The sequence below is a fragment of the Manacus vitellinus genome, unplaced genomic scaffold (genome assembly GCF_001715985.3).
Source record: "Manacus vitellinus isolate BGI_N305 unplaced genomic scaffold, ASM171598v3 scaffold_1_pilon, whole genome shotgun sequence".
NCBI lineage: Eukaryota > Metazoa > Chordata > Aves > Passeriformes > Pipridae > Manacus > Manacus vitellinus.
In genome coordinates this window covers 41,474,187-41,486,373 of record NW_021939396.1, presented here as the reverse complement: position 1 = coordinate 41,486,373, position 12,187 = coordinate 41,474,187, and the positions used below count along the sequence as shown (strand labels likewise).

Sequence of the window (12,187 nt, the reverse complement as noted above, 5' to 3'; positions counted from 1 at the left end):
CGCTCCGGGGCTGGGCTGGCCGCCGTGATGCAGCCTGGGAGCTGCCTGCGCTGCTCTGTGGCGAGCTGGTACACAGAATGGACCTGGCTGGAAAATACTTGAGGAGAAAATTAGTGTTGTCTGAAGTTTCTCATTTGACTTTAGCGTATTAGACACTACAGAAGCTCAGTCAGCGTCAGGGGTGCAGATCGCTATTGTAGCTTCCAGTTATCATGGGAGTATTATACCTTAATTTTTTTCTCTCATGTATTTCTAGAAGTAATAAAGCTATTACTGCAGAAAGAAGTAGGTTGCTAGCCATAAAAAGCTTTACTTGCTTTTATATATAGGATCGTTTTCAATTCCAGTAGCTTTTAATTGTGTCACTTGCTTTACAGCCTCCAAAATACTGAAAAATGTGTTTCATCTAAAATACTGTATGTTTTTGTGCTTGAACACCAATGTAGTTTTAAATTGCAGTACTGCTCAAAAGTTTTCTAGTGAAGCTTTACTAGCACTTGGGATCTTTGAGATGTTAATGCAAAGAGAAGTTCTAGATAGACTTGCAACGCCTTTATTGTTTTGACAAAACACTGGAATTGATGCCACTCACTTTATGACAGCAGACTTAAAAGAACTATGAGACAAATGCAGAGGCTGAATTTTAGTCTTCTCTCAGTGTAAAATGTCTTAATAATCATTACAAAACACTTCCCTTTATAGCTATTCCTCTTGACTTCGATATCAGTTCCCCTTTGACTTACGGCACACCCAGCTCCAGGGTAGAGGGTACTCCACGAAGCGGTGTCCGAGGAACTCCCGTTAGGCAGAGGCCAGATCTTGGGTCTGCCCGTAAAGCCAGACAAGTTGATTTACACTCGGACGGGGTAGGTATATGTCTCAGATCTTGTATCTGACAACTTCTTTTTAAAGACGTACCCGTATTTGCGTATGCTCAATTTGTTTCCATGCAGCTGGCTGAGGATATAGTGGCAACCAAGCAATCTCTTGGACAAAGGCTTGTTATTTGGGGAACCGATGTTAATGTAGCCTCATGCAAAGAAAAATTCCAGGTAGGTTAACAACCTGCTTTTCTTTTTTTTTAATAAGAAGCTAGTTTGACTTAAATATTAGTTGAATCTGATACAAAGTAAGCGTTTGTACTACTTATTCTGCTTATCTTTCCTATCTATCTCCCTGTTACCCCTAACATTTAGAGATTTCTTCAGCGCTTTATCGATCCACTAGATAAAGAGGATGAAGACATTGGCTTGGATCTTAATGAGCCACGCTATATGCAGCGACTTCAAGAGGTACTTGTAAGGCACTGAAATCTAACTTTTCTTTTTCAGTCTTGCATACCATTGAGCTAAAGATTTCTAAACTCCCTTGTAGATTAATATTGTTGGGGAACCATTCCTGAACGTAAACTGTGATCATCTAAGATCATTTGATGAAAATCTCTACAGGCAACTGATCTGCTACCCTCAGGTGAAGTAGTGCACTTGTTTTCTGGCTTTCAAGTGGCCCTTTCATATTTTTGGGACTTAATATGTTTGTTTAAATGCAATGTGTACTTTGTATGTTCGGTGCCATCTCAGTGGCTTCTTTATTTTACTTAATATAAAATGTCTCGTATCATAGTAGTTGATCATGGATACAGTGGGTGCCTCATGCATGCAAAGTTAACCAGTGATCTGCAATATCTAGTCTTGTGCTTCCCTCCTTCCCCTTGCAATACTGAAGTAAATGAATAAATCTGAACAGCAAGTTTTCTGTTACATAGGAAAATGCTCAGATGGCGTAACTTTTTAGTAATTTGTGGCTGATCAGCAGCACATTAAATGCTTTATGCAAAATTACTTCACTCTGTGATTATTTTTTTTTAATTTGTAAGCTTAACTGTTTTTAACAATTTTATACAGGAAGTTATCCCAACATTTGACATGGCTGCCAATGAGATATTTTTTGATCGTTACCCTGATTCAATACTAGAACATCAAATTCAAGTAAGGCCATATAATGCATTGAAGACTAGGAATATGAGAAGTCTAAACCCTGAAGGTAAACTCTTTGCTTACCATGTCAGAAAAGGATCTTAAAAGATTTATATATTCTTAATGAATGCTAGCCTAGAATTACATTAACACCATATAAAACTACTTGTGGTCCATGCAGACCAGTGTCTTCTGTTCATATGTCTGTTTCAGAAACAAATACTTTAGAGCCCATATGCAGAATGATCTATTCATAAAGGGAATCTTTCCTATCATCAGCTACTCAAGTTCTTAGTTCTGCGACTGCAAAGAATTCTTTCTTTTGTGTAAATACTCCTGTATATTTGTACTATGCATTTATGATTCTTTTTGCTTTTTCTGAAACAAAATACAAGTAGCTAACTGAATGTCTACCTCCTGTCTAAAAACTAATCTAACATGAAATTTTGAAGGTTATTTAAATTTTAGGAGTACGAAGTCATGACAAGAGTCTCTATAATTTTGTAGACATTGATCAACTCATCACCATCAGTGGCATGGTCATCAGAAGCTCTCAGTTAATTCCTGAGATGCAGGAAGCATTCTTTAAATGCCAGGTTTGCGCTTTCACCACCAGAGTAGAAATCGATCGTGGCAGGATTGCTGAACCATCAGTGTGCAAGAACTGTAACACAACGCACAGTATGGCATTGATTCACAATCGATCCATGTTCTCTGACAAACAGATGGTATGTTGGCTTAGTAGTGGCTAAATGAAACAGTTTTTATTTTTTTTTCTCCTCCACCCTCCTAAAATCATCAGTAGTATGAATTATGTATCTTGTGACTGAATGTTTTGGAAAGCGGAAGTGTTTTGGAACATGAAAGTGGGTGAAAAAACTTAGTGAAATGGTAAATCTGCTTTGGAGAAGAAATGCATTAAAAGGATGAAATGAAGTATGTACACTTCTTAATGTTTGTACATGGAAGCCCTTTTATATATAGTATGTCCTTTTTTATCTAGACTAGATGAGCCTTGTATGTAACAGCATTTTAGCCACACCAGCAATCAGCAGAATTCTCATTTTCATCATGTCTTTTAATCAGTAATCAGTTTTGCGGTTTGGGTGGGGATATGTTGTTCTTCAGCAATGTTCCTCATTCAAATGATGCTGAAGACTGTGCTAATACAAAAATCTTTGGTCTGCTCTGTGGAAAAGCTTCGGGTTTTTGAAACTGAAACTTAAGTGGTTTTTCTTTTTCTTTTGCTAGATCAAACTGCAGGAGTCTCCTGAAGATATGCCAGCTGGGCAGACCCCACATACAGTTGTGCTGTTTGCTCACAATGACCTTGTTGATAAAGTGCAGCCAGGTGACAGAGTTAATGTCACAGGTAAAATCTGGTTTGAGTATTTGCATCCTTCTTTTTCACTGATCATAACTATCTCTAAAGGGACCTGATGGGATGCACCTGCAAGAGCTGGGAGCTGGATACTTTCTTTGTAAGGCCACTCAATCTTTGAAAAGTCATGATGACTGGCTGAGATCCTGGAAAAAAGCCAATGTCACTCTCTAGAGTAAGGAGGAGACCTGGGGAACTGCAAGTCAGTCAGCCTCATCTTGACCTCTGGGGAAGGTGATAGAGTAATAATCCTGGAAACTTTTTCTAACTGGGACAGTGTTGTGGTGCACCATCAGCAAACTTGTAGACAGAAGCAAAACTGGAAGGAAGCAGTGCTTGATAGACCACATGGCTGTGGTCCCAAGAGCCTCCTGGGCTGCATTAGGAGTATTGTCAGCAGGTTGGGGGAGTACTGGGTCCAGCTGTAGGGTCTCCTAGTGCAAGGGAGACATGAACATACAGGAGTGAATTCGCAAAGGGCTGTGATCATGACAGGAACCTCTGTCATACACGGAAAGGCTGAGAAAGCTGGGACTGCTCAGCCTGGAGAACAGAAGGCTCAGGGATTTTAGCAGTGTGTTTTTAAGTACCTGATTGGTGTGGGTGGGGGGATGGTAGTGTCAAGAAGGCAAAGCCACACTCTTCTTAGTGATGCCCAGTGGCATGCAGAGGGCACAAGGTGAAATACAGGAAATTCCAGTTAAAAAAGTTAAAAATAAGAACTTTTTTACTATTCGGGTGGTCACACCCTGGCACATGTTGCCTAGAGAGGCTGTGTGGAGTCTCCATCCTTAAAGGAACCGAAAATCTGACTGGACACAGCCTTTGGCACCTGTTCCAGCTGACTCCAGTTTGAGTCCATGGTTGTATTAGACAGTCTCCAGCTTGTCTGACCTTGATGATTCAGACATTCTGAAACTGTAGTTGAAGAATAGGCAGTATCTTAAATAGTGTCTGCAGTCAGGAGAGTGATAATGTAGAGTAGGTCTTGTGATACTGCAACCACATTTTATAAACCACTTTGCTTTAAAAGAACTGCTGTACTGCTAGCTGCTCGAGATGTATTAGAAAGCTGCTAAAAAACCCTTCAAAACAGGGGAAAGGCTGACTAGACACTGGAACAGGAATTTTGAATGCATCAAGCCTTAATTTTCTTTCAAAAAATGCTTAAGTGTTTTTATTGTTGAGAACACTTTTGGTATGAATGTTAAACACATACATGTACCTGCAAATACAGGGTCTAGATGACTTATATATGTTCCATTACCTTCTGTATGACTTATACTGAGAAATAAACTGACCAAAGTATTTAGGCTGTTTTGAAAACCTGTACTCTTCAAGGGAACTTATAAAATTTGTTGGGGTCAGGATTATCACATTTCTCCATATCTAATGCTGCGATTAAAATTTGTTTTAGGTATCTACCGGGCAGTCCCAATTCGAGTTAATCCCCGTGTCAGCAGTGTACAGTCTGTGTATAAGACCCACATTGATGTCATACACTATCGCAAGACAGATTCAAAACGCCTGCATGGTGTCGACGAGGAAACGGAGCAAAAAATGTTTACAGAGGAACGTGTGAAAATTCTCAAAGAGCTTTCTAAAAAAGCAGACATATACGAGAGACTTTCTTTAGCATTGGCTCCAAGTATCTATGAGCATGAAGATATCAAAAAGGTAAAAGAATTTATTTTTCTCTTGTAGGACATGCATTTGTATGTCAGTATTTTGTATGTGAGTATATTTGTAATTATTGTTTGTTCTAAAAATACCCTGAAGCTTAAAAATTAAAAAAAACTGTTATCTTGAGCAGTCTTAAAACATTATGGTCTTGTCAGGATTAGAGGTTGATTCTAAGTGTATTTTAATTCTTTCCATGGTATTAAGGAGTGCTAATTAGAGGAAAGGTATCGAAAAGGTAGGAAGGCAACAGAATGGGGAAAACTTAACTGCAGGATGCATCTTGGAGATTTCATAAATGTTCAGATTACTGACGATCAAAGAAAAATAAGTAGCTGTAACATAGTAAGTGCTTGCTCACAAGAGAACACTAGCTTTAAAATGACATTTGATTGAATTACGGGGTATCAAAACATTTACTTAGATGTATCCAAGAATGGACTGTTCTGATAAAGTGTTCAACTGAGGTACTACAACATCATTGCAAACACTGCAATTAGTAGCAGGTCTCAAGGCATTATCAGGCATCAAACAATCCTTTTCAAGTATATTTCTTTGGGATTTTTTTATAGATTTATACATTACCATAGTTAACAGGTTTCTGAAAGTTGAATTCAAAACCATACTATAATTTTCTGCTGGAATGGAAATACAGTAATGATTATTCCATTTGTTGATACCTTCTTGACACACTAATAAGGCACATCAAGTCTAGTGACTGGTGGAGTTGAGGAAAGCTGAGGACCTTCATCAAGGGAGATTCTTTAAGTTGCAACCTGAAGGTTCTTTATAATTACTGATCATGTTTTACTGACTGCTTCAAGTTGCTTTAAGTGAATGAGAACAGAACTAATGCTCATTCCATGCCTCCACAGGGTTTCTCTGCTGTAAGAAGTTGTGCAGAGGCTTTAAATGAAATAGTGTATGGTTTTCCTTGCTGTTTCCAGCCATCATTGTCACTGATTAGTACTTCTTTTCATTGACTTTCTAGCATATATATCCTGTTAGAGGAAAAAAAAATGCAGAATGAATACTGGGAAATTGTGAAATTTTAATCTAGTAAAGTTGAAAAGGAAAAAACAAATCCTTCTTGATAATTCTGGCTAATAAAATTACAAGCATGTATTTATACTTTCAAAATACTGGAAGGTAGTTACTTTAATTTCTTTACTAACACTGGAAGTATAAGCTTACTTTAGGAAATATAAAGGAGGAAGTGTTGGTAAAGTCCAATGAAATAAGAGACCTTAGACTACACCTTTATGAGCAAGAAAAGAACTCTAATGTTGTGAATGCAGTAAAGCAGTTTGCCTGGAAAGAAAATGATAAATGGAACTTTTCTAATGATTTGAAATAGTACTTTGGTCCTAGATTAAACATAGCCTTAGGGAAAACAATAGTCTATTCTTCCTTTTGTATTGTCAGCAGAATTTTTTGTCAGATTTTTTGATTACCTAAATTTTGGAACAGATTTGGAACTAATCTAATTTCAGACTTCAATTAGAAGCTGAGTTTGTAGGACCTAGCAGTTTAACTATATGTTTGCAATGAACTGGAATTGAGGATGTCTATAAAGAATGAACCCTTTTAAAAGATATCTAAAACCAGTTTCAAGTGTTTCGTTTCATGTCTGAGTTGTGGTAATTTTAGTACTATTTTGGTTTATTAGATGTTTCAGTTGAACAGTTGAATAGCTAACAGAGCAAATCCAAGACATGATGTTTTGATTTTTATAGGGTATCCTGCTTCAGCTTTTTGGGGGATCAAGAAAGGATTTTACTCACACAGGAAGAGGCAATTTTCGTGCAGAGATCAACATTCTTCTCTGTGGTGATCCTGGTACTAGCAAATCACAGCTGCTCCAGTATGTGTATAACTTGGTTCCTCGAGGCCAGTATACTTCTGGCAAAGGCTCAAGTGCAGTTGGTCTTACTGCATATGTGATGAAGGATCCAGAAACACGGCAACTGGTTCTTCAGACAGGTGCTCTAGTCCTTAGTGACAATGGCATTTGCTGCATCGATGAGTTTGACAAAATGAGTGAAAGCACAAGATCAGTTCTACATGAAGTAATGGAACAACAGACACTCTCCATTGCAAAGGTAAATATTTGTTTAACTCTTTCAGAGCAGACTGAAGTATCCCTAGAGGCTTTTGCTCTTGCTTTACTCAAAGGTTTTTGCAGTGCAGTTTTTTACTGCAGAACCCATCGAAGAACATTGGTGATCTCATGAAGTTGGGGGGAAAAAGGTTTTGGTGGCACATAGATGCAGCTGGTTTCAGAAGTGTTTTTTCATTTTGACAGGCTGGAATTATTTGCCAACTGAACGCCCGTACGTCTATCCTGGCAGCAGCTAACCCTATAGAATCACAGTGGAATCCAAAAAAGACTACTATTGAAAACATTCAGCTTCCTCATACACTGTTGTCAAGGTACTGAACTCCTGCCTTGCATGTCTCATTTTTAGGAGATGTTTTACTTCCTCTTGTGAAAATGGTTAAATATAGTAGAACAGAACAACTCTGTTGCTTGCAGCATAGTGGAAAACTTTTGTAACACCTATTTTAAATGCTATTCTTACAGCTTCTGTATGACCAGGGAACTGCTTTTTGGTCTTTGCATGCTGACTTTGAACATCAGGGGTGAGAAGATCTGTAGGATCTCTCTCTTTAATTCTATATTGTTTCATAATCATCTCCTAGAAAAGAGCTGTTCTGAATCTTAAGGTATTGATAACTTCCACAAAAACTCAGGATGCTTTTCTTAGCTTCATAAAGCTTTTAAAGTGAAACACTGATGATCAGGGAAGTTGCAGCAGAGGTGGTAGAATCTGAAGATCTGTGCCTGCTTCATACTGCTCTGTAAACTTAGCTGGGGAAGTGGCAATGCTAGCTAGTCATTTGGGCATAGATGCTGGAGCCATATTTAGTGTCTGCTGACAGAAACTTTAACTATGTTCTGCAATTTTATCTTGTTAGGAATTCCCACACTGACTGCAAATTTGAAGTACACTGATAGTATACGGGATATCCCGAGTACACACGGCTTAGATTTCAATTAAGAGCTATTTAATTTAACCACTTAACAACAGATGGTACCTTAGTGCAGATGTACTGGATGAAACTAGGCTTGAGCAGCATCTCAATTCCACCTCTTACTGGATTTAATCTTACAAAAATAAATGATTGGCTGGCTAAAAATACATTATTCATGTCTGCTTATAGTTGAGGCTAGTTGAATATATTGTTTGCAGAATTATAAACCATTTTCTTCAGGACTAAACTACAAGTGCTTTTTTATTTATACATTATTTATTTACTTAGGGGGTTTTATATGCATAAAATAATTAGGTACGTGCCATCTTTGCTGCTGCCTTTCAGGACAGTTTCTTTAGTAGCAGTTCGTTCCGTGCATTTGTTATGTGGGGGGATTTTTTGCTTGTGGCAGGGGTACTTTTTTGGTGTGTGGGTTTGTTTTTAAGAAAATAAAACTGTCAGCCTTGAACATGGAATCTGAATTTTTCGGAATGTACCTCACTTTAAAAATTTCAAGTCCTTAAGATGAAAGCAAATCCATTGTGCTGTTCTATACTTTGAGAATTCATGGAAAATTTTCTTTTCAGTTTAATAGAACAGCTTTTATTTAGAGAAGGAATTAGGAATCTGGTAACTCCTACCTGTATTTGTTAAGTCAACCCCTGTAAAAACCAAGTTACCTAAATGACAAAAAGGTCTGCACACTAATGCTGGTTACTTATCCCATTCAGATTTGACTTGATCTTTTTGATGTTGGATCCACGTGATGAAGCTTATGACAGACGTCTTGCTCGCCATTTGGTTTCACTGTACTACCAAAGCGAAGAGAAGATGGAGGAGGAATACATGGATATGGCAATATTGAGGGATTACATCGCATATGCTCGTAGTTATGTAAATCCCAGATTAAGTGAAGAAGCAAGCCAAGCCCTTATTGAGGTAAAGGAGTTGCTAATAGAATGTTCAGAGTCTTTCCTGACTGGTCAGAAGTGAAATTCTGTAGCGTGTATACTCTTAATCTACATACAACTTTTCTGTAAGATCCTGAAAAGTTTTTGAAATCCAACAGCATTTAAAAGGAAAAAGGGATCAGATTAGAACTCATTCTGCACTCTCATGTTTAGCTTTCAGAGGTGTTGGGTTTGGTTCCATCACATAAAACGCATTAAATTCTACTGAAAAAAAAAATAAATGTGTCATTACAGACAGAAGTACTGCTATGTAAGACTAGTCCTACATTCTTAAAAGTGATTCAAAACTTGATTTGTTACCATGGCCTAATTGCTTTATAACAGAAAGAAGTAACGTGATGTGGTTATCTGTCACTACAGAAGAATTGTGAAGGTGCATGAGCAGAAATGCAGGACTTGGAATGGGTTACCAGAATTGTTCATGTTCTGAAATAAGAGGTGTGAGATGAAGTGGACTCTGAAAAAGACTGAATATAACAAGATTTACTGAAGTATTTAACAACTGTCTCCTTTTCAGGCATACGTGGACATGAGGAAGATTGGTAGTGGCAGGGGAATGGTTTCTGCATATCCTCGACAGCTTGAGTCCCTGATCCGGCTGGCAGAGGCGCACGCCAAGGTGCGCTTTTCAGAGAAAGTTGAAACAATTGATGTAGAAGAAGCAAGACGCCTCCATCGGGAAGCACTGAAACAGTCTGCTACTGATCCAAGGACTGGAATTGTGGACATATCCATTCTCACTACAGGTTTGTGTTTTCACAGTGGGCTGTTACTGGGCTTTTGTAATTTTTAGAATGTAACTTAACCTGTCCTCAGTTGATTACTAAAAGGCATTTTCTTTCCTTTTATAAGGAATGAGTGCAACAGCTCGTAAGCGGAAAGAGGAATTGGCTCAAGCCTTAAGGAAGCTTATCCAGTCCAAGGGTAAATCACCGTCTTTGAAGTACCAACAGCTTTTCGATGATCTCCGAGCCCAGTCTGATACAGTAAGTTTCCTGCTTTGTTTTTACCTTTTCATTAATTTTTAAAAGCATGTTTTTCCAAGTGAACATTCTTGTCCTCAAATCACATTATGGAGGGAAAGGGAAACATGAACTTTTTCTGTCCGCGTGACTAGAAAGCCAGTTCTTCTACAGATACAGCAAATTCAACTCAAATATTTATCTTAAGTTTATTCTGGCTTCTGAATTAGCAAACTCAGCTTCAGGGTTCCAGGTCAGGTTTCCAATTGCAAAAAGAACAAATAAAAATTTAAGAAAAGAAAATAAAAGAAAATTGGTAGAAAGTAAGGAATTTTTACTGTCTTTGAAATATTACCCCATCTTTATTTGATTTGATTTACTTCTTTTCTTCAAGGCTGTCACGAAGGAAATGTTTGAAGAAGCACTTCGTGCCTTGGCTGATGATGACTTCTTGACTGTGACTGGAAAGACTGTGAGACTGCTGTGAGTTAACCTATCTGTGGAAGGCTGCTGTCACGACTTCTACTTCGCCTTACTTAAGATAGTGTCAGTCTGCAAGATCTTTGAGATTGGGACTATCATTTGCTATGACAGGCATAGCCTTTCCTTGCCAGCCAACTGTCATGGCTTTACTTTGCCTTACTATATTGCCAGTCTGCAAAATTTTCAAGATTAGGGCTATCATTTGCTATGACAAGTGTAGTGACGATTAAGTGGCACTTCTGTCATTTCAAGATGACAGAGGACCTGAGGACCGAAAAAATCCTCATCTGAATAATGCTATTTACATTTTAGCTAAATGTAATTACTAATATGTCAAGTGCTATGTGTTTTTATGAGGTTTTTTAGAACGTGCTATAACCATGTTGCGTGTATGTCCAATTGAATTGTAAAAATTCCTCTAAGTGACTTTTTAGTAAATAGTTTGACTATTAGTATTGCTGTAATCTGAAATAAAGTTATTTGACTTAAAAGGGCTCTTTAGCATTTATTTCAAGTAAAAATTAGCATATCCTGTGCTGAGCACTTTTCAGTCTAGAATTCTCAAATTTTTCAGAAGTTCTTTGTGACAGCATAAAAGGAGCTTTGCTTTTTTCCTTTTTTGTTTGTTTGTGGTTTTGTTTGGTTTTTTTGTTTGCTTTGTTTGACTTGAGTGTACTGTGGAAGTATCCTCAATGTAAAAAAGGCAGATTCTACCTGAAACCACATTTCCTTGCTTCAATTTGAAGTATGACTGGATAAATTTGGATGCCCACCTTTGGTGTAATGGTATATGATCAGTTCTGAAAGAACAAGGTCCAGTAGCATGACTGGAAAATCTTGCCACACCGTATCCAGGGTAGATTCTCTCAGCTATTGCACATCAGTAGCTGCTATTTTCACAGCTGCATTAGCAGGAGTTCCCAAATTCACTTTGGTACAGACAACACCAGGCTCATTTCACCAGCTCACTTAGCTCTGTTATTCCTGTGTTCTGTGCTACTGCTTCTAACAGAATGGAAGCAATTTTCCCCAAAAAAGGAGGGGCCCTTAAAACCAATTTTTCCTTACTGCTGGCTCATTATTTGATCAAGATACTGTTTACCTTTAGTTGAATTTTCACTGATTTGCTTTTTAGTAGAAGAAAGAAACAGTCTAACCTACAGTAAAAATACAGCATATGTTGGAATGATCAAGTTAATCCACAGCCATCTCTCCCCCGTCTTGTTTATTAGTATGCAAGTCACTATCACCTCATCTTCCTGGGTTTTAGGGACTGGAAGGATGTAGTTCTTCTTGTGCTTTTCTGTAGAGGAAGTCTAGGTTCCCTGACTCAAGTCTTAAAAGTTTGATACAAGTAAGCTTAGATCCCAGGAGCTTGACACTTCTCTTCAAAAGACGTCTGTGAAACAAAATTCCAAACTCCCTTAAATTCCAGGATCATAAATACTCTAGTGGCACTTGCCTTGTGAGATCTTATTTTCCTCTCTGCTATGTTATTTATGTATTTTGCTTAGAATACAACAGTCTAATGATGTCTTCCTTCCTTCCCCATTGTACCAAATCTTTAGTTCGCAGTTACTATCTGTCTTTTAGGTGAGACTGATACAGTTCTAAGCTTTTTACTTTTTGAAAACATCACTTGCATACTTTTTTCATTGACACTGGTCCCTAAAGTACTACCTCAGTTCATAAATCTTT

The 12,187-nt window shown here is 37.9% G+C and overlaps 1 protein-coding gene across 1 annotated transcript in view; it reads left to right on the top strand.

Moving 5' to 3' along the window:
* MCM4 (minichromosome maintenance complex component 4) overlaps positions 1 to 10,980 on the top strand; it is a 12,147-nt gene extending 1,167 nt beyond the window's left edge. Inside the window, exons 2-15 of the mRNA XM_029959375.1 lie at positions 703 to 866; positions 954 to 1,052; positions 1,197 to 1,292; positions 1,375 to 1,470; positions 1,905 to 2,043; positions 2,484 to 2,704; positions 3,228 to 3,348; positions 4,775 to 5,034; positions 6,774 to 7,139; positions 7,343 to 7,470; positions 8,805 to 9,012; positions 9,562 to 9,790; positions 9,897 to 10,030; positions 10,401 to 10,980. Of these exons, the coding sequence (XP_029815235.1) occupies positions 703 to 866; positions 954 to 1,052; positions 1,197 to 1,292; positions 1,375 to 1,470; positions 1,905 to 2,043; positions 2,484 to 2,704; positions 3,228 to 3,348; positions 4,775 to 5,034; positions 6,774 to 7,139; positions 7,343 to 7,470; positions 8,805 to 9,012; positions 9,562 to 9,790; positions 9,897 to 10,030; positions 10,401 to 10,493 (2,354 nt within the window). The 3' untranslated portion in view covers positions 10,494 to 10,980. The remainder of the gene's footprint in view (positions 1 to 702; positions 867 to 953; positions 1,053 to 1,196; positions 1,293 to 1,374; positions 1,471 to 1,904; positions 2,044 to 2,483; positions 2,705 to 3,227; positions 3,349 to 4,774; positions 5,035 to 6,773; positions 7,140 to 7,342; positions 7,471 to 8,804; positions 9,013 to 9,561; positions 9,791 to 9,896; positions 10,031 to 10,400) is intronic.
* The last annotated feature ends 1,207 nt before the right edge of the window (positions 10,981 to 12,187 follow it).